The sequence below is a fragment of the Equus caballus genome, chromosome 26 (genome assembly GCF_041296265.1).
Source record: "Equus caballus isolate H_3958 breed thoroughbred chromosome 26, TB-T2T, whole genome shotgun sequence".
NCBI classification, from domain to species: domain Eukaryota; kingdom Metazoa; phylum Chordata; class Mammalia; order Perissodactyla; family Equidae; genus Equus; species Equus caballus.
This window is the reverse complement of record NC_091709.1, coordinates 33,669,482-33,695,931: the sequence shown is the minus strand read 5'-3', so window position 1 is coordinate 33,695,931 and position 26,450 is coordinate 33,669,482. Positions and strand designations below refer to the sequence as shown.

The window sequence follows — 26,450 nt, the reverse complement described above, 5'->3', positions numbered from 1 at the left end:
TTTCAAGAGTCAATGCCAATGAGTTTTATTCTACCTTCTGATGATTCATTTTAACTACAAAGAAATGAAAACTAATTATTTTCTAGCCACTGAAATAACAGAATGTTCATGTTGCATTTCCATAATAGCACAGCATAGAGAAAGCCTTCAAATAGGTATCAAACACACTTCCTCTGGCTGGTTTAAGGATTATGTTATCTAGAGAAAATGGAAAGTCATAAGTATGCAGGGATTTTAGTCTTTTTGTATTATTCTCGGTATTAGGCAGGGTTCTCCAGAGAAACAGAACCACTAGGATATATATATGCGAAGAGATTTATTATGAGGAATTGGTTTACGTGACTGTGGAGGCTGAGTTCTTCTTGCCATCTGCAAGCTGGAGACCCAGGAAAGCTGGTGGTTTAGGTCCAGTCCGAGTCTGAAGGCCTGAGAACCGGGAGAACCGATGGTGAAAGTCTCAGTTCAAGGGCGGGAGAAGACTGATGTACAGATCAGCCAGTCAGGCAGGAAGATAAAGGGGTGAATTCCTCCTTCCTCTGCCATTTTGTTCTATTCAGCCCCTCAGTGGATTAGATAATACCTTCCACATTGAGGAGGGCCCTCTGCTTTACTGAGTTCACTGATTGTGATTCTGAAACACCTTTACAGACACGCCTGGAAATTATGTCTAACCTGAGCACCCCTTGGCCCAGTCAAGTTGACACATGAAATTAACCATCACAGTCTCTTTTCAGTTCTTACAATTGATTCTGCAGGGATATAGGCGTATGGTTAACTATGAATTGTGTCTTGTTGAGAGGACGTTTTTATTACTCTAACCCAACCCAGCTACATCAGATCTGAATAGTTCACTTCTCTTTATGGGAGAAAATTATTGTTTCTCCCAACCATAATTACTTATTTATTCATTATATCTTTGTTCTACAAAGAATTGAAGAAACCTAGCAAAATGCATTTAAAACAATGTACTAAGTCTTTTTAAATGAGGAAAGGAGATGGTACAAAGGGGAATATTAGGTAAAAAAAAAAAAAAAAAAAAAAAAACCACACACAAAGCTGAATGACAGCATGTGTAGAATACATATCTTATGTTCTGACTAATCACTAAGAGAGAACCCACAATTTTGACCCTAACCTCCTTAGCAATCAAAACATAGTCAGAAATAAGAGCACTTACATAACTTGAAGTATTCATGCAACAGAAAGTTATATTTATTCAGAAGGAAAATGCTTCTTTTGGCACTAACAACCATGCAAGGGGAGTGAGATCTCTGGAGGGTGACATATGTCAGCATTTTTCCCATCTCCTCAGCCAAAACCAGAGTATGGCCTGACCCAAGCATAAGGGGCCAAGAAATGCAATCTTATCATGTGCCCTTCAAATTGGGAAATTGATAATGTCACTAACAACGTCCACACATAGGACTTCCAAAAGTCAAGAAGAGTAGTAGATACTCAACACCATCCCTATTATAAATACACAATGTTATTGAAAGGGCTGAAGTTTTTTACTGTCTATCGCTCTAAAGCAATATGATGTCAAAGGGTTATTTAATAAGAATAATTCTGTTAGAAAACAAGCATTCTTAAAAGAATATATTAGTAGAAGCAATGAAGGGGACTATGCCATCAATACAAATAGTCTTGACAGCTGCATTTATTACATATTAGTGTGTGTCATGTGATGCTTTTGTTCCATTAAAAATGATTTAAATGGAGCCCAAACTAGTTTCTGCCTTAGTAGAGCGTGTACACTGCCTAGGTCAGCACCAGCTGGTCAGCGCAGCAGCCAAAGACGGTATCAAAATTCAAAGAAGGTAGTGTTTCTTAAGAAAAGGTCAGTTTTGCAAGTAACTATGAGGAAACTCTCCATATCATGCTTATACTTTTTATTTGAAAAACTGACATTTATCTTGATGTGACATTTTCTTAATACCTTAATGACTTTTGGTTGAAATACCAACATGCAGAGAGAAAATCATCATGTAAAGGCAATATTTTTATTTATAAAGTATACCACTATTAGATGACAGTGTTGCCAGCCACAACCAGTCTGCAGACCATTATAAGGACAATTATTTAAAAAGCACCGCCTTTGGTGCTATTGCTTTTATTCTTATCTAGAAGTTTCTCATTCACCTGGGCCCTAGAGAGTCCACAAAGTTGACAGGTCAATGACCCATGACTATACTTGTTTCTTAATTTCCATTTCTAGGAAATTCAAGAGAAGAATCAGAAGACACTGACCCAGGCACTAGAGAGGAAAGTCAAGAATGGGGAATTCTTTTTTTTAAGATTTTATTTTTTCCTTTTTCTCCCCAAAGCCGCCTGGTACATAGTTGTATATTCTTAGTAGTGGGTTCTTCTAGTTGTGGTATGTGGGCCGCTGCCTCAGCATGGTTTGATGAGCAGTGCCATGTCGGCGCCCAGGATTCGAACTGATGAAACACTGGGCCGCCTGCAGTGGAGCGCGCACTTAACCACTTGGCCACAGCGCCAACCCCAAGAATGGGGAATTTTTAATATGCTGAATAAAAAGTGTACTTGGAGGGCCCAAAGGTTCTTTCTACAATAAAGTCAGGCCTGTTATCTGTTTATTCACTGTATCTTCTTAACTCTTTTATAACATTAAAGAAGAGGCATACCAAATGAATATTTGCCTCCAGGAGTTATAAAAAAGTGATAATAAAAATAATTATTTGAATGTTTGCTACCAACAACAACAAAAGCCTTTGCCCTCAGTTGGTGATCAAAACCCTCCATAATGAAGTTTAAAAAGAAAAGTCATGCAAGTGAAAGCTGAATTCTCAGCCTTTGTGCTTCTTTTTCAGTTCCAGAAACAGTATTTTAAACGTCAGTGTCCAGGTCTATATCTTGATGTAAAACTTGCCCCATTCCCTTTCAAGAGGCAGTCTTGACTGCAATTACACTATCTAAAGACTGAAGTGAAAAATTGGATTCTTGACTCACCCCGGCAGGTTAGCTTTTTATGCCCCAGTGATATAAGAGACTGGTTAACAAGTCCTCCCCATGCATGGCTTTAAACGTTATTGATGGCCCTAAAGCAATTCCACCCTTTTTAAAATCTTTTTGTGTGCCTGGTCTTGTTATCACCATAGGAGTGACTTACATGCTGTGGGCTTATGATTCACAGAGAGAGTTTCCTGTCATTTGTCTTACCTTCATGACATTACAATTTCACTAAATATTCCTCTGGTTTCCATATTAGCAGAAAGGGCAGAAGAAGTGTCAGACTGGTGCTCCTGTATGTTATGTGCTGTCACCGAATACCCTCTTCATTCTTTATCCCCTTTCATGTGAAATCATTCTAGATTACATATTTGAGGCACCTTCCAGGACCTCTGGTTCCTCCTGTTGCCTTTCCTGAGACTTCTCAATCCATCTCTTCAACTGAAGTTATGAAAGTCTTTTTCTTAAATGCAAATGGACATGTTTTCCATACAGCAGTGATTCTCAACCATTGCTGTGAATTACAGAAACCCAGGCTCCACTCTCAGAAATTCTAATTCAGAACATCTCTGTAATAGAGTCTAAGAATATCTGATTTTAAAACCAGAGGGGATTCTCATTTGCATCCAGAGTTTATCAGAATTGTGGGGAAAATGGCCTTGGAAACTTGATTTCTGAGTTTTCTCCCTTCATTTCTGTACAAAGACCAAAAATCAGCACCCAAATAGTCCTCTTTGGGACCTGTCCCAAGGAGGGTCATACTCTCGATTTGGAAGATTTAGAAACAATAGCTTACCTCCAAACCATCTGCAACTTTTTCTTCTCAGTGGACATCATTTCCAAGAATCCAAAAGTAGGATCGCAGTTTAATAATCTCTCTTGTCCTTTCTGTCCACCTACTTTTTCTCCTCTTCCCCACCAAGTAAAAACAATACACACAGAATGTCTGGAACTATCAAGATCCCAAGACAGTAACTAAGAATCAGAATTAAGAGGCAGTGTAAAATTTGTCTAGGAGCGGTCCCATCTTTCCATCTATAAGCCAATCCTCTTTCCCCTGCTTGTTCTGTGGAATGAGATGGGAAAGAGAAAGAGAGAAAGGTTTAACAGATATACTCATTGATAAATCCTCATTTAAATATATCTACATGCCAACATTGCCAATTCAACACTTAATGAGTTCTACTCTGAGGCATTGTGGTTTAAGTACCAAAGCTAAGGGGGTCTATGGAATATGTGTCTAAGCTTGGGATTACTCAGAAAACCAGGCAGTGGGGGAGGCAAAACCCTATGCCGTTATGGAGAGCTCCAAAAACAAAATTTGTTGAGCATAAACTATTTTCCAACTTGGTCATCCAACCAATTACTTTGATGCAAGTCAAACATAGTAAAATGAAAGAGCATTGGATGGAGCTCAGTGGCCTCCATCCTGGCCCCACATCAGCCACTCATTCGTCTCAGGGTTCTGATCTGCTGTCTATGGATTTCCAAAGCCTCTTCCTGTTCTATTTTCCCAAACTATTTCAATCACCCTACTAACTCTCTATTTCTTATATAATTCTCTTTCTGATTCTTTATCTTTTGCAGATTCTGTTCATGGGCATGATGACTGAGTACTACCACTACTTTTTCACAACCCTGGTAAGCACATCCAGTAGAAATGCATTCCACACCATAGGAAACATCTCCAGTTATTTTAAAGTCATCCCCACCAGTGTCAAAGGCAGGATATTGTCATGGAGATTTGCCTTACGTTCCTAAGTATCCTCTAAATCCAGAAATGCTGAACAGCAGGTTTCTGTCTTTCTTTTTTTAACTAGCATCAATGCATGTGCATCCAGAAAGGGATTAAAATGAAACTTCCATTAAATAGAAGCTGTCAAAGTGCAAACTATTCATAAAGAACCATCATCTACATTTTATATATACATTAGAAGGCACACTGAAGTGTACTGTGGCATTCTTTGATCTGATGTGGTTTACCCGCCTGTGTCCCGTAGATAGCTGGGTTAGGCAGGGGTCACCTGTCAGGTGTTTGGAAGACTGTCAAGAAGAGGAGCTTAGAACACGCTTTGCACATTGAACATGTTGTACCATGAGAAAAATCATGGCTCTAAGCTTGAGAAATTCTAAAGAAACTACAATGCCTTAAATTTTGAGGGACTGTCAGATTAAGGGAGAATGATTTAGGGTATTTAAAACATCAAAATGATGTGATAGCTCTCATTCGATCACTTTCAAAAATCAATCACACGTACACAATACCACCCCCCCCATACACACACACATACTCCATGTTTCTTACCTAAGTTGAAAACACAGAAGCAACCTCTTTTTCTAATCTGTAAAGGTGTGTTGCCTAAAATCTACCAAGATTCCAGAAGCCTCAGTAAAAATACCATTTTACCAAACAAAACTGGCAAGGTAGGCTGGTGAGTAAGGGAAATGAAAGAATTTGGAACAAGGACCAGGCAGCTGTTATGTACATACTACCGATCGAAATGGTGAATTCCATTCCTAACTCATGTTTCTCTAAGAGCATGCAGGGCTGCAGAGACATCAAGACACAAATGCCTTGGGGCATTTGGCAAAATCATTACTGCTCCTGAGCTTGGGGTGAGACAATATGCAACAGGGCAGAAGTTTCCCTCCCTTGTTGACATCTCGATTGGGTCCCCTATCAGAACAGTGAAGGGAAAACTTGAGAACTGAAAAGTGTCTTACTCTGCTCACAGATACTGGCCTTCCCCCATCGCCATGAACACCTGGGTATTCACAAGGTGTTATGGCCATCTGCCTCAGAACTTTCTACCATCTCCAGCTGTACACACCCTTTAGAGCTGGTTTTGGAGAAACTTGAGAAAGAATATGAACAATCAAACCTAAGAAGGCTGGTCTTCAAAGGAGACCCTTGAGGGATAGACAGGTTGCCCTCATCCCCTTACTTTCCTCATCCTTCACTCACAAAGGGATATTGAAAATCACACCTTGGATTCTGCACATTCTCGATTGCACAAAAACCTCAATTTGAAGGCTAACGTAATTTTACACGTTTAATGTATTCATTTTAGGACATTGTATTTATGTACTGTTGAATCCATGAGGGATTCAATATGCATTCTGGAAGTTTCTGTCTGACCTTCTATAGCTTGAATAAGTTTCCTTTTATTCATTGAATGTACTAAAGGAATTGTTCTTTCTTGGATCTTATTCTTTAAATTCGCTTCTTTAAGAATTTTCCTTAGGTTTTATCTACAGTTTGCTCCACTTTGCTTTTATATCCTTGCCTTTCTTGCCCAGGAGTATTAACAAAACTTAGAGAAAAAAGAAAATTAGTTACGCTCTGCAAGGGAAAAAATATATAATACTTTAAAAGGCAAGACTTTTTTTCTGATACTGAGCTTGGAACACAGAGCTATGCTCTTATAAGTCTGCAGTCTAATCAAAGTTATCTTGGGAAAGGGTAGAAATGTAGAGAGGAGTTATTCAAAAGAAAGAATTTGTATGCATCTTCTGCAAATACAAATCATGGAGTGTTTCTGAAGCTACGCCTCTTTAATAACCACTATCGTCACTGAGAAGGTACTATCTTGTATTGCACTTTCATAAAGCAGTTCCATTGTTAGAAAATTTTTATGGAAGTTTTTTTTCTTGTTCAAAGTTATTTTGAAAATTTATTATATTCTTAAATGTGTTATATATTTTTAACCATATATTTTAGAGTCTAACCTTTATATATAAGAAAAAAGTTGAAATGATCACATTTTTCATGTGAATCAACATAAACTTCTGATTTACACCCAGCCTCATCTGTAAGGGAAAATACACTGTGGTGGGTTAAAGCCTTTTTCCTAAAACATTGTCTGAAGTGGAACAAGTTCTATTCTTAAGATACACACGTCCACACAACCATATGTTCCAGTTTGTTCTCTGAAGAGAACACTGCGGTTCTTATTCTGAGCTTGTGTCTACTAAGCATTCTTCACGCCCTCATTGTATGGGACAAGAGTTATTTTCAGTGATCCAGGGAATGGTATTTTTTCCTGCTTGGACTGATCTTCCTGTCAAATACATATGCAATTTCCAAATTTCACCTCCTGGGGCAGACTGAGACGGCAAAATGTGATGGAGAAGGGTGGTACTGCCACTGACTAATGGATCACTCTGGGGCCAATTGCAACACCACTCAGACCCTCAGTTTCCTCATCCAAAAAAACAAAAGCATTTAACCAAATGGACACAAAGATTGCTTCCAATTCCCCAAAGACTGTATACTAGGAAAAGAATTCTCTAGCTTCTCAAATGTCATATTCTGTGCTCAAGAGTGTACTAGTTATTGGCAGTCAAATTCCTCTTCTTATTTATCTAAACTCTTAACAGTATTGCAAAAAATGGATGGCAATGAAAACTGCTTACTGCCTTAGAGTTTCTCAAGCAAAATGCAAATGAAAAACGAGAAATGATCTTTTATAGAAATGATGCGATGCTGGCTGCCATTTTTGTTTAATCTATTTGTTGCTTCTGCAATCATTAATTCTCTTTTGCATGAAAAGCATTGAAAATGTTAACTCCTTTCTACTTTTATCATTTTTAATACTGCACAGGACTTATTTGCTTTAGATCTGGAACTCTATAGGTACAGTGGCGTAAATATGACTGGGTTTCGGCTGCTTAATATTGACAACCCTCACGTGTCATCCATCATTGAGAAGTGGTCCATGGAGAGATTACAGGCTCCACCCAGGCCCGAGACTGGCCTCTTGGATGGCATGATGACAGTAAGTAGTTTTAAAATAGTCATTTAAAATAATGTTTGAATTCCTTAGGGGTTAAGTTAAAAGTCTTATATGCCTTCTATAGTGTGAGAAAAAATGTTATAACCTATGCCTTGACTTCTCTGTGGGAAGAAGGAGTAAGCTTTTTAGGTATTTTGACAGCTTGTGCATGACTACTCTCAAAAACTGCTATTTTCAGCTTCCTCACTATACTTGTTCAGATAAAAATGTGAACAAGAGTAGCCACCACCGTCACTCAAATGGAGACAAAGCAGAAACCAAAGCAAGGGCAAGTGGAGAGAGTTTTACTGCTGGGAATGTGGCCTTAAGAAGGAGGGAGGGAAGGAGGAGGAACATGCTGCCTATGAAAGTTATGCAGAACCAGTTTGCCTTCCTCGCTTCTGCCATGTCTCAGCAAACAGGAGCACACGTGGAAAAATGCCAGATGTACCTACAGTGGGTGCGTTCATGTTCTTGGTGTCCTGGAGATGTACAGGCACACCTTTGCAGACATTGACAGTGCTTCATACCAGCCATATGTCGCTCTTGAAGCAAATGCCAAGCCTGCCCCCTGACAGGAGAGAGGGACTCTCTTGAACAGATAAATTGCAAACTGTCTCATCAGAGAGCTTCTCGCTGACATCATTTGTCTTTTTTGTCAAATGCACCTACTCTCGCTTTATTTCTCTAATGAAGCTCCCTGTGAGATGAAGAAAATAGCAGGAAATACAAAAAAAAAAAAGCTTTCTATGTAGGAACAGTGTCATCTAAGGGGAAAGCTACTGCAAAAGCATGTAGGTAATAGCATTTTAAATTGGCATAGTATTTCATTCTCTGTTCCCATCACGGGGAGAAGCACTGTTGCTCTTAAGATGCAATTTACCGATACCTGAAAGGTATCATCTCGCAGAGAAATGAACTTGGGATTTCTTTTCTCTTTCTACCTCTTTTTTTCAAGGAACAAATGAAAAGAAGAAATAAATGAGTGAATTAAGTGGTTCCGGATGATTCCATGTTCAAGGTCCTTGACTGTTTTTTAAACCTAAAATGACTCTTAAAATATACCAACTGATCTGAGACATAATGATGGAAAGCATTTTGGTCCAAATGAGCCTTGGGGTGATTTGAAACATTTTTTTGAACAAGAACAAGTAGAGAATATCCAAGGAAACACCAGACTTCTGAAAGGGAGGGGAGAAAGCTAAAAAGAGAGAGAAATTTGCTAATTTGTTGGTTTTTCTCTTCTTTCTCTTGGATTCATAATTCCATTGAGTTCAAATATGGTTCAAAATCCTCTGCCCACTGTGACCCCAACCCCCACCACCTTCCAACAAAATTTCTGTCACAGGACGAGATCTCAAATCATTTTTACCTCCCCTTGTATGGCCCAGTTAAAGAGTTACAGCTTGGAGCATTGTTAACACAGATTGTGGAGTCACACCAAACATTAAATACTCACCTCTTGTATGGCTTAGTTCACCAAAGAAAGTGTCTGTTGTGTGAAATTATACCGAACTGACAGAATAGTTTGTCCATAGTGACTGAGATGAGGCAAACGACTGAACGAAGGAGATAGAGCCATGCAATTCACACCACACCAAGCTGAGCACGAGGCATGTTGTTGCCCTCCCAGGACTGCTGCCTAGGCAGGAAGCATCATAGCACAGCCAAGTCCCAAAGAATAGAAGAAGTCTCGCTCTACCTAAAGTTTATTACTGTCATCTCACCTAAGAGAGGGATTTCTCTGCACTGTTTTTATTGTTCTTATTATTATTGTTATAAACCATAAAAAAGGGGGGGATTTATCAGAACAGAAGAGTGTGGTTCATGAGGGTGCTAAAAGCAGGGAAAGTGGCTCTATCAGGTCATGTCGGTACTAGTCAAAATAATGTGGTGGAATGCAGTGCCTACTAGCAGTTGGATCCCATAGTCGTGCAGATACAGCTTTGACACTGATTCTGTGAAGCGTAATGCTGACCTTTATTTACCCAAAGAGTCACTTTGCAGTTCACTGTTGCCTTCCTGCTTCTAGGAGAGTGGCTAATTTGGGGATGTAGAAATGAAGTCACAGAAGGTTTAAAGGGAAAGTAAAAGGGCATCCAATGGCTTGATAGCTGAGTCCAGAGAGCACACCCAAGTCCCCAAGCCTGGGCCTAGTGCTAGCAAAGCTTTGTTCTCAAGTTGCCTCTGTAGTCAAACTCTTTCTTCTCTGCCTTAAAGATAAAAAGCTCTGTGCTTTCAATTCCACTGGGTCTACATATTTCAGGTCCTACATTGCGTTTATTCGTGAATCTCTAGCATTTGTTGCTCCCAATGCCGAGAATCTTCCCCTATATAGGTTTGCTCAAATGCCACTTCACCAGAGAGGACTTCTATGAAGGTTCTGCCTAAATAGGAGCCCCCTCCCTGTCATTCTCTGTCCTCTAACCTGCTTACTTTTTTTTTTTTGGAGGAAGATTAGCCCTGAGCTAACATCCGCCGCCAATCCTCCTCTTTTTGCTGAGGAAGGTTGGCCCTGAGCTAACATCTGTGCCTGTCTTCCACTTTTCCGTATGTAGAATGCCTGCCACAGGATGGCTTGGCTTGACAAGTGGGATCCAAACTGGCAAACCCCGGATGCTGAAGCAGAGCGCGTGAATTTAACCACTACACCACCAGCCGGCCCTTCCTGCTTACTTTACACTGTAGCCTTTATGATCCAATATGTTATATTTTAATTTGTTTGTCCAGTGCCTTCCCTTACAAGAATATAAACTCCATAAAGACAGACTTTGTCTATTTGTGCTCTGCTCTATCCCCAGCACTAGAAAAGGCCTAGCGCAAAGCAGACCTACATATTAAAGATGTATTTAATAAAGGAATTAATGTACTAAATACGTATGAATTGAGCTTCTACTAAGACTCAAGATATTAAATGAAAAATATGCATATAGCCCTGCAATAGTTCCGTAAAAGTCCGAAGACAGCTTCTGTAAATAAGAAATAGGTGTGATTAGTGAAAATAGAGATTATTCTAAAGGAGTAAAATATTATTTCAAAAATTAACCATGGAATAACTGCTATTAATGTTTAAGTAATGCCGTTACTATAGTAGAATTGCTTTCTCCAAAATCATATGCATTATCCTGCTATTTGCCAAGGTGAATTTCCCTGTAGCCATGTATACTCATATTTTTGTGTGTGCTACACATATACAGATGCCTGTATGAATATATCATATAGGAATGTTTTTAAAACCCACGTACTTTACTTCCCATCTACTTATTTATGCTTCTATTTAATATTTTCAACTATTAAGAATTTCTTAGAACTTCATACACTAAAAATATATTCAAATAATATTATATATGTCAAAACACATCCCAATCTGAAAGTAAGAAGTCATCTCCAAGTGGAAAAATTTTGACTCTAGACTTAAGAGCCATAGATTTAATTAATGCAAAAAAAATATTAACTTTAAAAATAGGGTTAAAATTGACTTAATTAAGAGAACTGTTACTGAGTCAATAGAGCTCAAAAGTAGTGAAACTCGTTATTTAAAAACATCTTGAAATTAAAAAAAGAAATAGGTTTGTCAACCAAAGTGTTAATTAACTCAACAGAAATTTGGAGTGATTTTATAAAATTTATTTCATTTCTATTCACCATGTTTAAATATCTCTCGACATTTGGACTGATTCAATCTACTGGCTTTGGGATAGGCTGGATATTGAGGTGGCCCATTCTCAGAAAGATTCTTCTCTAATTGTGAACCAAAATTGTGTATGACCCAATATGCCAAACACACAAAAATAACACAACGGCGATCTGTCATCTGCTTTCTCAGTTCTTCAAGCACATTCACAATGTGAAGTTATATCAGTAGCTTTATCTTGCATGTGAGCGTTTCCGATAATCATGATCCACAGGGAAGATCTTTGAGTGTCCACCTTGAGTGTCCACTGCTACTCTGGTGATGAAAGAGAATAGGAAACAGGATTCAGTGGAAAAAGGAAGATCTTTCCAGATGAAGAAAGCCTAGAGTTAAGTCCTTGCTCTGTCTGCTGAATAACTAAATAACCTGAGTGAGTTATTTATCTTCTCTGAGACTGCTTGCTCATCTGTAAATCTGTATAATAATACTTCCAGTGTTAGGCTACAAATTAAATTAGATAGCATACACCAAGCCTCCAGGACATAGAATTGAATTTATTAGATGGTACCTACTGTTTTGCCAATTTGTAGTCAATAAAGGAGAAACAAAAGACATTCAGAAATACCAAGGCAGAATCTTTATTCTGCCTTGAATAAGGCAGAACCCATTTGTTTACAAGAGACATATTATTTGGTTTGCACATGGAGCCCAAGATGGTCCCTTATTAGGGACCTATGTGACCTTGTGTGGCCCGTGGAATCACCCAGTTATATTTTCCAGCTCCACGTATAGTCCTCTTTTAACAATTCCTCATTGTCTCTCAAAATCTGGCAATTGTTCATTGAGATTCACAATATGCCAACCTCTGTACCAGGTCTTGTAGGACCTGCTGGAGTTGCTGTCTGAATTACTGAATTTCTAGATTGTGAGTATGTGCTAATAGCTTTGCTACCTTCCCCAGCCAGTGTCCAAACCCCTGTTCACTTGCAGTTTGCTCTTCCCAGCATCCTGGATGCCTCGGATGCTCACTGCCTCTTCCACCACTTTGGATCCCTCAGTAGCATCCACTCCCACAAGGGAAGCTAGCTAATTCATACCAAGAGGCAAATTTCTGTTAGCTCAATGCTGTGGGTGAGATATTTGGATTTTAATAGAGGAAACTGTTTACACCAAGTGTGAGAGGAAGCTCAGGAAATGAGGGGGAAAGAGTGTTATTTGGGAGTACTTCCCTCCTAGAAAACAGCTTTGTCTATCCATATCCAGTTAGTGAATGTTTCTAAATTTGCGGAGAAGATGGGAAATCTATACTTTTTGCCCATTTGCTCCCCCAAGATTAGGTATCCCTTCAGCACCTCAATCCCCTCTAGCTTTTTCCAACAACAGTTACATACCAGGCAGACAGCAAAGTGTGGGGACTCTATATGCCATCCTGTTTTGTTAGTCCTCATCCTTAGATGAGGTAGCATCTCATTGGATTGTGTTGGGGCCCCCAAGACCACATTCAGGTTTGACGATTTGGAAGAAGGAGCCACGGAAATCAGAAGAGCTGTTATACTCACAGTTATGGTTTATTATAGCAAAAGGATACAGATTAAAATCAGCAAAGGAAAAAGCTGCAAAGGGCAATGTCCAGAAGAAGCCATGCATGAGCTTCTGGTGGTCCTCTCCCAGGACGGCTGCATTGGCAGTGCTTCATTCTTGTAGTAAAGACATATGAAAGCATTTATGAAGTGTTGCCAACCAGCTAAGCTCCCTCAAGCCTTGGTGTCCAGGGTTTTTACTGGTAGTCGGTCACGTAGGCATAGAGCACCCACATAGCTGACCTTAGTCACTCAGTCTTCAGCCATTCCAGAGGTCAAGTTGATATAGCATGACCCAGGGCCCCAGAGGAACAAAAATAGACATTCACCATAAATCCCATTGGTAGCATAAACTGTCTAGCATCGCCCAAGGCCTGAGGGATGTAAAAACACTCCAATCAGGAGGATATTCCAAGGATTCAGAAGTCATCTCCCAGGAGCCAGTCAAAGGCCAGTCCTTTCCTTGGAATGTGCAGAGTTTGAGCACCCTGAGCCCACTGAGTTAACCCTTTACTGTGCATTGTTGTAATAACCAAAACACCGTGTATTGGAGAGAAGCTGGCTTTCCATGTGCTTATTTCATGATCCATGTTGTAGTAAAATGATTCTCTTGGGTACAATGAGCAATGTGGTTTTATCCAGGCTTTAGATATAAATAAAATGCAAACATAAGCACATCTGGAAGAATAAAATTTGCAATACAGGCCAATTTCTTTTACATTTACCTAAAATGACTTGAGTTGCTGTTCAGGAAGCAGGCCTCCAGCACAAAACCAAAAAGAAGAGGAAATTCAGTGGTAGTTTATTAGTGCTATAAAATAGAGTAACTGTCCCCTCCATCTAAGAAAACACTGTATGTCAAGGGGAAGCATAATTTTAGGATAGACTGTTTTCTTCTTTGAATTTGGAAATCATTGATCCGGCCTGTAGTTCTGAACTGTGTTATTACCCAGCTCAGTGTAGAAGCAGGCTTGACAAAGGAAGTCAAAATCCTTTCTAAGCTAAGCTTATGGAAAAGTTAGACCCTTGGAATCCCACTTCTGACACTTTATCAAATCAATCAGTCAGTTAGTGACTACACATACAAATTCATAAAAAAGTAGATTCTACTGCTAAAAAGGTCCAGGTCCCCATAGCATAGTGACTAAGTGCGTAAGCTCTGAATTCTAAGTTTATATCTTGAGCACGAGTCCTCATTTCTTGCCTTACTGGCTATATAACTTTAGGCAAGTTATTAAAGTTATTTCCTAAAGTTATTTCTCTAAGCCTCAGTTTCTCTGTCTGTAAAATGGGAACAATACCTATTTCAAAGATTTAGTTGCAGTAATTAAAGGAGACAACATGTGTAAAATGCTTAGAGTGCCTGACATGTAGTAAATTGTCAATGAATATTAACCATTATTGAGCTATTGTAATTATTAAATCATCAGATGAATACTTGCTTTAGAGGCAGTTCTGCTTCATGGCTGAGAGCATAAAACCTAGCACCAGCTTGCTGGGTTTGAATCTTGGCTTTCCCACTGCGAGTTTGGGGGAGCCATTTTACCTCATCATTTCTTTATCCATGAAAGAATAAAGGTTACGGTCAAGAATTTGGAACATATTTAGAACAGCACCTGAATATGATAAGAGCCCAATAAAAGTCAGCTATTATTATTGATCGCATTTCAAAAAGTATCATTCTGCCAACGGATCACTCTCCTTCAATTACACCATATTAGTATAGCAGAGTAGCGAAGAACATAAGCGTTAGAATCAGACAGTCATGAATTCAAACCCTGGCCATGCAGCTGATTAGCAGAGTGGCCTTGGACTAGTCAGTCACTCAATTTCCCTGAGCTCCAGTTTTCTGGTACATACAATGGATGATGTCAGTTTTGAATTGAAATGATCAAAACATTTTTAAGCTTTAACAATCACCACTACCACCATTACCAAGTTAACTTCTATATGTTGATCACATAAATATGAGTGAAATGATTTATCTTAGAAATACATCTTAAAACCTTGAGATTATACAGTTCTCACAAAAATGTATTCTATCTTAAGGCATGAAATAACATTAATTCCTTCAGTAAATATTTATTAAACAACTTTTATGTGTCAGTAACTGTGCTAGCCTCTAAAGAATGAAGTTGAGCAGCTTCTGCCCTCAAGAAACCCACATTCTTATTGAGAAACAGATGTGACTATAAATACACATGGAAAATGCAATGATAAAGAGTGCATAAGGTAATAAAGATTCAAAGTAGAAATATTCTCTGCACTCAAAGATGGATAGGACGCAAGATGTAGTAACACTTATCTTGTCTTTCCATCCCCATTAAGACATGCTCAATAAATGCATAGTAAATGTTGAGTGAATCAACTAATTTCAGAAAATCACATGATAATCTTCATGCTATGATCCAGATTCCAGATTTAACTCTACCAATTACCAGCTATATGTATGACCCTACAAAAATCAATATGTTGTTTGGAGGTCAGTTTTCCTACATAATAAATCATTTTATCTATCTGTTCTGCTTATTTTGAGAGGTTGTTGAGAATTTCAAATGAGCTCATGTATTTGAAGTTGCGATGAAAACCCTCAAGTAAAATATGAAGATATTATAAGACTTTATCCTTAAAGAAAACCACAGGGCAGTATATTTTATAAAATGCTGGAAATTTTCTGTGAAATTTTGCAAGTAAGAGAAATTTCATGAGGAAGAGAAGAATGAGAAGCCCAGCCCCAAAAATGAATGAAAACTTAAAATCTCCATCAGGAAAGCAAATATTGACAAGGACAGGCATATTCTGAGCAAGTTACACAAGTCTGTTCTCAGAGAGTCTATCCCAGAGTCTTTCCCAGATTCTTGCTGTTGAATTTGATTCCATGTCTACAACCTTCTTGACTCTGGTAAATGGAAGTGACCAACACAAGTATCCTTATCTGGAAATTACCTGTTAGTTTTACTTGCGTCAGTTTCTTTCTACCAAATAGAAACAAGTAAATAGATATATAAATAGATATAAATACTGAGAAACAGTCTGATATTGAAATAGCGAGCTTTAGTAGCTTCTAACTCAATGCAGTTGATCTTAACACTATGCTTAACATAGAAGACACTCCAAAAATATTTGTTCCCTGAATCAAGTCTTTTGCGACTGATCTGAGTTGCTTTTTTTAAAGAATTCAAAACAAAGCAAAGCTACGACTCCAATTTACTGTGGAGTAGGAGGTATTATTTTAGAGAAAAATAGCTATTGGAGAATGAAAACTGTTCAGCTGGAGAATAAATGGCAGTTGAGATCAGACAAATAGGAAATAAGGAAGCAGACAGAATGATTATGCAGGTAAAGGAAGATAAGCAAAGGTGGAATTGAAGATGTGGTGTGTGTTTTCCTCCACAGACAGAAGCAGCTCTGATGTACGACGCCGTGTACATGGTGGCCATTGCCTCCCACCGGGCTGCCCAGCTGACTGTCAGTTCCCTACAGTGCCATCGACACAAGCCATGGCGCCTTGGACCCAGATTCATGAACCTGATCAAAGAGGCAAGTGCTGCTCACTCACAGCACAGTTCTTCCTTTGGCTTATTGCTGTTTGACTGTTCATTTAATGTGATCTTCCCATATAGCTTTGTTGGTATGATGTCTATAAAGGAAGAGAAGCCATCGTCAACCAGTCTGCTGGGATTTCACTGTTAAAAGTTTATGTAGAAGAACTGCCAGGAATTTTCCAGTGTATTTTTGAGAAGTTTAAAGAAGCTACCAGATCATAACACTCACCTTCCTTCATTTCAGTGATGGCCTCAACTGCTGCTGACCCTCCACCCATGTTCATAAGATCCCATAGGTGCTTATTCCAGGGTCATTGAGTCAAGGAGTGGGTTGGTCCATCACTGAAGAGTACCAGATACAGTTCTCACTTTGTCAGCCCATAAACCCAGTGGTTTCCTAATTCCCAGGTTGTGCAGGACTAAATGGAAGGACATCTTTGTCCTCCGACATACAGATATTTTGCCGTTTGTCAGCAAACTGGAAAAGTCCGGTCCCATTCAAAACCTACCCAGTGTACTAAAGGATTTTCAAGGGTAGAGGGTTTTTGAGGGAGGAAAGTTCTTCACTATCGCCCTGGGATCCTGGACTACCCCCCACCCTTTCTTTTTCCCTAAGGTAATTTGGCTTCTCTTCACCAGACCCTGTTTTAAGATCCTGAGATTCCTTATAGATATGTATCCCTGGATTATATTTGATCTCAACATGCACCTCAGAGTGTGTCTGGACTTGCCAAGATGAAATAAGGCACATGGGAGCAGCCAGGCCTGACTGAACATACACCCTGTCATATACTCTGTGATGCGGCTCTGTTGTCTCTAAGGGATGCAGAAATTTACCTCTCAAGTGAAGAGTATCTTTATTCTTCTTTGTACTGGAGAAGGTTGGGGTGAGACAAAGCCATAAAAGAGAAGAATGGCAGGAGACATAGCACAAGAGAAGAATGCCAGCCAAGAGCAAGGGAGACATCCTAAAGAAAGATACTTACTTTGGACTCTATCTCTGCTGGTCTCTTCAGCACCTGCAGACCTTTTCTTTGGCCATTCAATCTACTTCTCCACTGAAAGCTGACCTTGATCCATAAGGGTGAGGACCAGAGAGGCAGGATGGCTGAAGGTTAACACTACCCAGACTCCAAAGCAAGGCCATTTGCAAGGCTGGGTCTAGGGAGTGGCAAGCATCAAAGGAATGCCCTGAGCACATGATTTAAGGAAGCCCTCACTCTCAGGTTTGAATCCTGCACTTGCAGGAGACTGAAAGGGAGTGCCTCCTTAAATTTTGCTGCTTGGGTTGGGTTAGGATAAAGAGTAAGGTTAACACTTGTGAAGAATACAGCAACATAGTAAGAATCTGAAATATTAGCTATTGTTTTACCATTGGAACGGACCACTAGTAACGGCCTCATTCGGTTTACTGAGGATGATGCCAAGAATTTAAAACTGACAACAACAACAAAGAAGTCACAAATAGGCATGAAATGAAATACCCTTTCTGACAGCTACATAAATCTGACATACTGTGCCTAATAGAAAAACATCACACAGCCTCTCCTGTCCTGGCAGCGATCACGGTTATGTCCTGAATCTCCATCCTGATCACCTTGATCTTTAACAAGAAAACAGCTGGTTTCCTTTTATCTCACACCAGTGCAAGGAGAGGCAAGAGGCCACATGAAAGCTTGAGATCAAACACTCAGAGCACCCCAAGCACCTTTTTGCTTGTACTTAAGTTGCATAAGAAGGTGAAATTACCAAGCCACATTTAGACATGTTTAAAGAAATAATGAGCCCCAGGACAAGGGAACACATTGAAAGCAAAGAAGAGCTTTGCATTCATTTACTCCAAAGAGCAAATTCCTCCATTCTTAGGCTCCACAGTTGGGCGGTGGAAGGAAGAGAGTGGATGCATTAGAAACCTTTATCACCAATGTGCTCATCCTTCCTTTGTGTCCTGCGCCATGATGCCATATGCTACCTTCTATAGGGCGTAGGTACCTGCAGAGAAGATGGGATTGTGGGTAACCAGGATCAAAGCCTCAGCTTATTGAAGGACTGGCAATGAGGGAATTCTGAGACAAACTAAAACATGTGGAAGTGAAAAAATACAGATGTTTCCTTCAATGAGTACCTAATTCCAAAAAGCATTGCAGGAGGGAAGTTTTATTAGGAAACATGCAATAAGGCACTTGGTCCTAAAACTTCCCTAGGTTTTTTCTTTTAATAACTCTCACTTTCTAATATTTCCAAAACTAGAATCGGAAATAATGTGAAGGAGCAAGTCAGCAGATTGAATTTATGGGGTGAAGATCAAATTCGTCACAGGAGGTAAACTCCCAGAGCCGACAGGGAGCTGCGTGGGCACTAATCCCTGATCACTCTACACATCATTTAGAACCAGTAAGCCTTTCAGACCAGCCTCTCTAGCTAAAACCTTTCAGTGTTTGGGGCTGACTAGAAAGAGGGGAAGAATTAAAGAACATTTTAAACATGAAAGGGTGTGTTATAGTGTCATCTCTCTGGGCATCTGTTGAACAAATGTATATAAGGAGATTATAAATTCCCATTTGACAACCATAACCGGGACTCCATTATGTAAGTAACATGAACTTGGCACCATAGGGAAATATCTCCTCCAAAATTATAAGATGTGGTCTCTACTATCTACTAATAAGAGTTCTACGTAGTAGAGGAATGACAGGCTTCATTTGAAGCTTTCGTATGCCACAGGATAAAACCTACACTCATCAGCAGGATATGCAGAGTCTCTAGTGATTTAGTTCCTGCTCCCCTCTGCCATCTCCCTCATCTCCTGGCTCATCTCTAGCACTTGCTGAACCTATTGTGGCTCGCTGAACTTGCCATGTGCTCCTGCCAAATTCCTTTGCCTCTAACTGGAATGCCTCCTCTGGGTCATCCTTTATGTCTCAACTCAAGCTCTAGTTCCTATCTGCTGGCCCTGACTCACAAATGTAGGCTCCTTAGCTCCATGGCAGCTGTTGGTAGGCCATCATACTTGTCCACATGTCTATCTCCAAGCTGTGTTTTCCAGTCTCGATTCCCTAGTTCTTGCACAATGCTAGGTGTAGAATGAGCACCCAATAAATAGGTGACAAACAAGTGAATGAATGAATAAATGAATGAATGAATGAACAAGAAAGGAACTGAAGAATACACATAACCTATAAGCAAGTGCTGTAGGACATGCTCAGAAAAGGAATATCACATCCAGAAACAATTCAATAAGGCAGAGCTAGGGCCTGGACTAGAATTATCTACCAGCCCTAGTTCTGGTAGAAGAGTGAGGCAGTGGTGTCCAGAATAGGCCAGCCTATTTAACCCTGGGACTGGGAGCACAGACCCTCAGATTAAATCACAGATTACTATCTGTGTGAACTTCATCATTTAGCCTCTTTTTGTCTCAGTTCCCTCTTCTATAAAATAGGGATAAAAATACTCACTCCATATGCTTGTGGGGATTACATATACTATATGTACAGCCTCACAAATATCTGGCATGCAGTGATTTCTCAATAGAGGGTAACTGCCATTAAATGGAAGATTCTGTTAAAAATGTATATCATGTAAGGTGATTGTCAGGAACAAATGAAGCAATGCATAGAGAACATTGGGTACATTGCCTAGCGTATGTCAGCACTGTATGCTTGCTATTGTTATTATTGACCTCATCTTTATTATTAGTGGAGCCCAAGATGAAGTAGCAGTGCCTTCAAAAAGGAGGCCAGGACCTAGCAGTGGAAAATCAGGAGTTCCATGGAGACAGGCATGCAGCATACGAGAGGCTAACTGCAATGATGCTGGGGAATGAGAGAACTTATAATCATTGAGCACACACCTGATTGCTCAAGGGAGGCCCAAAGACGTTAGGTAGTAATCAGCCAGGCTGAGCTATAAGAACACCCTGGCAAACCACGTCTCAGGTCAGTCTTGGAAATGATAACTCAATGTTGGGGCTGAGGAAGCTGAAGTACTTCTTGCCTAGCATCACTCTGGACCAGAGTAAGTTCCAACTGGCCATGGGGAAATCTGGGAGCAGTTATAGAAGAAGCAAGGCAACTGACAAGAAGGGGGTCTATAATTACAGGTGCTGGGAAGAGCAGTGAACCTTGGGCACAGTGAAGTGAATCGCAGATTTTAAGTTAAGGCAGTGGTCCTTAACTGTTCTGAGTTACAGACATTATCCTAAACCTGATTTAAATCATGGATCCATTGTTCTCACGAAAGGTTTACAAATTTGTCTGCAATCTCAGGGGTCTTATGAACACCCTGGGTTCCCTGAAACTCACACTGAGAGTGTCTAGACTGGGTGTTGAAAGTAGAATTTGGTTGGAAGTGCCTTTTGGTATGGTGACAGCAAAAGCATAAATGAAACATAAAGAGTCCTGTTGGGCTTGGATGGAGTGGTCCTGGGTGGAAGTGGTGGGAAATAAGTTTAGGTAAATATGGAGAGATAATTTGTGGAAATTGCCTGCTGAGCTGAGAAATTCAAATTTGACTGATAATTGGCAGGAAGTCACTGCTCTTGGGAGGCAGAGACAAAATAATATTTCAGATAGTTGATCCTGGTAGTTATGTGTAGGTTTGATTGAAACAGATAATCCCACAAAGATTGTTGAGAAATTGTAAACATCTTGGTTTGGAAGTAATCATCACTCATGAAGGGCTGAAAGAAAAAGGAATTTGTTCAAGAGAAATATACAAGTGTTTCTTGAGTGCAACCCTGACTTCTCTTAGGTCTAAACTCATCCAGTTACTTCCCTATTGGAAAAATCCACTTGGATGTCCTGGTGCCACCCCTATATCAACAAATTCCCAAATAGAATCCATCATTTTCTCTCTTAAATCTATTATGGCTATAATAGGCCAAGTGTTAATTAAATACAGTGTAACTGGTTTGTCAAACCTGCACAACCAGTGGGACAGCAATTTATTTTTGCTCCTTCTGCCCATTTAAAATTATTAAGTGAAAATCTGGGCAGAGACCATAACTTTTTTGTTTACTTAAGGTAATGGCAGTCCTGGAGTCCTTTTAAGTGGAACCTCAACTTCATAATTAAAATATTCTAAGATATTAATGAGAAGTCCAGTTTGATTCAGCATCAAATTTCTCTTCTCCCTAAGCTTGAGTCTGCTGGAAGAATCTAGGGTAATGGAGGAGCGTGGTTGGCTTCTCCTCTTTCTCCTTTCCTTACTTCTTCACCACACTCTTAGCTGTTGTACTTGCTACAAGGCTCAAAAAGAGTTAGAACTCTTCTTACTTACAGTTGCTCTGTGCTCTCTGGGCTAGGCAGATAGTTTGAACTGGTGTCCCCAGAGAACCTGGGAGATTTTTAAAGCAAACTCTTTTTCTAGAAGGACCTTCCTTGACTCTTTATGAGTTCCTTTTGGGCAGTCTCTCCTCATGTTTCTTTGACCCGGACCAATGGATATCTGTTTCCGGTGGAAGAGTATTATGCTTCCTCAACCCCTCCACCTCCAATAGTACACCTCTTGCTCTTTCTGCTGAAGTCTCCTCACCCCTCTAGACAGTCCTATTGACTACAACCCAGGACAATCCAACCAAGGTACTGTGGATCCAAGTCCACAGGAAACACCCTCTCATCCATTCCCTGGCAATTCTTGGAGTGCCTCTAATTGAGATGCAGCAGGCTTCTACTGGTTGGTCCACCACCTCAACTGGCCAACTCTTGTGTAGCCTTCTTTTGTCACTTGGGAGTCATACCACAGTCCATAGTCCGCCTTAACTCTCTCATGTTTGAGTCAGCCATTGGTCTTCTGCATCACCAAGTGCAGCCAACCTATTTCAGATTTCTCTGAATGGTCCCCTGGAAGCTCTGCTCACTAGAAATGAGATTAGAAAATAGCATCCCAAAGACAGAAGAGTGTGGATTCAGAGAGACACAACAGCTCTCTCCAGAGAAATCTCTTCTGCAATCACTTCTACCACACAAGTGACTCCTTTTATCAATCCTTGATCTGGAACAATCTCTGGGCGGGCACTTCCTTTCTACAACTTGGGAGTGTCTACCTACCTATTCTAGTATCCTGATATCTATCATATTGGTATCTGAGTTGAAACATTGCAATAAGACAGAGCATGTCACTCAAACCAGACTTCTTCAAGTTGTCTAATTGTCTCCATCCACCTCAGCACACTCATCTAATTAATCGAGTCCTGTCTACTTTTTATCTTAAATATTCCTTGGCAGCCTTCCTTGCCCACGGCCCTCATCATTTCTCACCTGGACTATTAAAACAGCCTCTAATTAGGGCCCAAATCTTGAGTCTCAGTCCTCTTACAACTGTTGTCTATGTATAAGCAAGGTGATGCACATAAATGTATAGTAGGTATTCCACCTTTAGAAACACAAACTTGCTGTGTCCGCCATATTGTTCTCATACAGTGGAGACAGATGGGTTTCTTTTTTCCTGACTAAAACCTGCCTTATGACATCTTTTTTGTCAAACTCCTTTCAGTCTGGAAGGCACGCCTCTCATTTCTTACTGGGGCTAACTCTTACTCAGACTTCATTTTCTCTAGTGGGCCTCTCCTGAATCTCTATTTGGGGATGAATCTTCCATTGGACTCCATAGTTCCTTTACATCTCCATGTTGATTCTTAAGATGCTTCATTCAGACACTGTAAGATTGTTCCCGTGGACAAGGACAGAGTCAATTTATCTTTGTGTCTTCAGAGCACCGTGCCTGTACATGGCAGGCATTTAAAAGATGCTTGTTGAACTGAAGCCAGGAAGTTAAAACCTAACAAACTCTTAATAAATTTTGCCGAACTAATACTTCATTTTAAACCATGTAAATAGTTCCTAATTGCTCTGATCCAAAATAAATTTACTACATAGGAGTGAAAAATTATTTCCAAGTGCCAATGTACATGGGATATCACCGAGAGCTATATAAAATATGAGTGACTTTCTGCCACTGATTTGCTGAGAAAAAATAATTTATTGGTTCTATTTTGATGGAGTGAAGATTATAAATTTGAATATATAAACAAGATGGTCAAATTCAAGCTTTTAAAAATCAAAGAGTAAAAGATAACATTCTCCATTGAGGCACCTGTATTTGCCTTGATATTTATTTAAACTTTTACTTAATAGGTCAGTATTTTTTTTTTATGGGATCCAGGTGAAAAACTACAGAGTTAGAAAAAATTAAAGTCCCTGGAGAAACGTAAGCTCTGACATGTTTTTACCATGGCTCCGCTGGGTAATACTTCCCATTAGTGCATTCCATTTGATTTTGATTTCCAGGATAAGCCGTCCTTTGGATTAATTAGATGACATTGGATCTGGCAGCAAACTCAGTCAAATTTCTACTCTTTGGAAAAACTTCCATTCGTATTTCTCTTTCTGCACCTATTGAATAGTACCTGCATTCTGACTCCTCCTTCTTCAGCATCATCACCTAGTTTGCTCTGTGTACACAAAAGCCATTTATCCCAGCACGTTCTCATGTTTAGGACATTTAGACGTAAAGAAAGAGTACATTTTTCAGGTCCTTCCCTCAATACTCTATGCAACTCTGGACAGAAAAAGGAAATCAGTACCTAAATGTTTGTAATTTATAGTGTTTTTTTTCCCAATGAGGAAGATTGGCCTTGAGCTAACATCTGTTGCCAATCTTCCTCTTTTTGCTTGAGGAAGATCGTCCCTGAGTTAGCATCTGTGCCAGTCTTCCTCTGTTTTGTATTTTGTGCTGCCATCACAGCATGGCTTGATGAGCAGTGTGTAGGTCCATTCCTGGGATCTGAATCCACAAACCCCGGGCTGCCGAAGTGGAGCCCACAATCTTAACCACTATGCCACTGGGTTGGCCCCTGTAGTTTATAATTTTTGCTAATTATATGGATTGTCTTATACATAACTAAGGTGCTAAGATACCCAAGCCTAAAATATTCAATCAGTGGCTGGGTGAACAATCACCTCTCAGAAATGTTGAAAGGGGGTGTCGGTATAGGATGGGATTCTCCTTAGTTTATATGATTCTCCTTAGTTTATATGATTCTAAATAGCATTTGTATTTAAGAGATAGCATTCAGAGACTCATGTCAATTATTGTCCTCCTCCCATTCAGCTACTAATATCCTGGTTCTGCCCCATATTGATTGAAGAGTTTGCTTTCTATGCCATAGCCTGTTATGTATATGTGTATGTGTGCATGGTTGCACAAGCACATACATGTTTAATTTGCTTAAATGAATGTCATTTTATAGATACATATGCACATATATATATGTAAATGTATGTCTATATCTATATGCATGCATATAAGGGGACGTGTGGATGTGTATGTGTGTGGATATATATATATATATCCACACACATATTTTTGTATATATACATTTCATTCAGCAATTTGCTTTTATAGTCAATATTAAGTTTTGAAATATATCTGTTTATATATATTTATTATTTATGCAGCTCATTTTCATTGAAATCTAGTATTCCCTCCTTCATTCATTCAACAAATATCTACTGAATACCTAGTATGTGGCAGATACTCTCTTAAACATCAAGAATGCAATAGTGAGAAACAAAGCCCCCACTCTCATGGAACTGATACTTTAGTGGTAGAATCAGACTATATAAAGGGAAATACAGTACTTCACATGATGACAAGGATTGTCAGAAAAGCAAAGTACAGAGGAGGGTGGGCGGTAGGTACAAGGGTCCTGGAAGAGAAAAATGGGCGTTGCTATGTTCTATAGGAGCATTAGAAAACATCTCACAGATAATGTGAAATTTAGTAAAGCCCTAAAAGAAAGGAGAGAGCAGGACATACAAATATTAAGAAAGCAAAGGATCCAAGGAGAGGAACAACTCGTGCATTGAATATACTTCAGTGTACTTAGCCAGCCCCCTGTGAATGGATATTGTTGCCTCTTTTTTTGCACATCCAAACAATGCTGCGATGAACATCTGATGTTCTTATGCACAGATGCAAGGTTTGTTCTAGAGGAGCACTGTCCAGTACGAATATTACGTGAGTCACATAGATATTAGATCTTCTAGGAGCCACATTAAAAATTAAAAACCAACAGGTAGAATTAATTTTGATAATATATTTTATTTAACCCAACATATCCAAATGTTATCACTTCAATGTGTAATTAATATAAAAATTATTTGACTTTTTTTTGTAATAAATCCTTCAAATTCAGTTTATTTTAAACTTACAGCCCTCAATTTGGACTAGCCACATTTCAAGTGCTCAATAAATCTTGGGGACTAAATAAATGTTTTTGTAACACAATATCTCACCCAACCAGGCCAACTAGGAAAAAATGAATTCAACCCATGTGGGATCCATATTTTTATCTTCTTAGACAAAGAACATATTGTTTAGCTATAATAAGTATCTACCCAGCAAACACAATGATCTGATTAATATGACCAAAATAATTTGAGTAATTCAACCGAATGATTTGGTTTCCAGGTTTTATTGATCACATTATCTAGATAATTAGACAAATGCCCTATTCCCAACCACTTCACACCCACCAGGTCTCAGACTTCTGTTCCTGCCCATTTAGTTGATTTGCAAGTATAGAAGCCACTTTATTCCATTTTGGAAAGTAAGCCACCACATGAACCAGTGCCAAAAGAGACTAGTTTATGAAAAAAGAAAAGCCAGATGTATATTCTAAGATAAATCCTTAGGAAATAAAAACAAGTTTAGCCAGAATGCATGGCATAGATACAGTTAAAGTCGGCAGATTTAGAGTTGGAAATCAAATATTGGCAAGAAAAGCCATTATATTTTTAAATTATGCAGTGATCCATGCAAGCTGTTATTGCAAGATAATGGGTTATAAACAAAACACATAATAGTTAAAATAATTATGTATTGGACAGATGAGAATATGATAAACGCATGATTTCAGTTCCTGAAATAGCTGACATCCGAGGAA

The 26,450-nt window shown here is 39.4% G+C and overlaps 1 protein-coding gene across 17 annotated transcripts in view; it reads left to right on the top strand.

Annotated features, from left to right (window-relative positions):
* GRIK1 (glutamate ionotropic receptor kainate type subunit 1) overlaps positions 1-26,450 on the top strand; it is a 357,358-nt gene that overhangs the window by 250,500 nt on the left and 80,408 nt on the right. For 12 of the 17 annotated variants that reach the window (XR_011433072.1, XR_011433070.1, XR_011433071.1 and 9 more), the window contains exons 5-7: positions 4,558-4,611; positions 7,575-7,748; positions 16,356-16,499. Coding sequence is in view for 12 of the 17 variants with exons in the window: in XM_023629990.2 (XP_023485758.1) it covers positions 4,558-4,611; positions 7,575-7,748; positions 16,356-16,499 (372 nt within the window). In the remaining 5 variants the exon portion in view is untranslated. The remainder of the gene's footprint in view (positions 1-4,557; positions 4,612-7,574; positions 7,749-16,355; positions 16,500-26,450) is intronic. The other 5 variants (XM_070252686.1, XM_070252692.1, XM_070252690.1 and 2 more) reach the window with 2 other exon arrangements.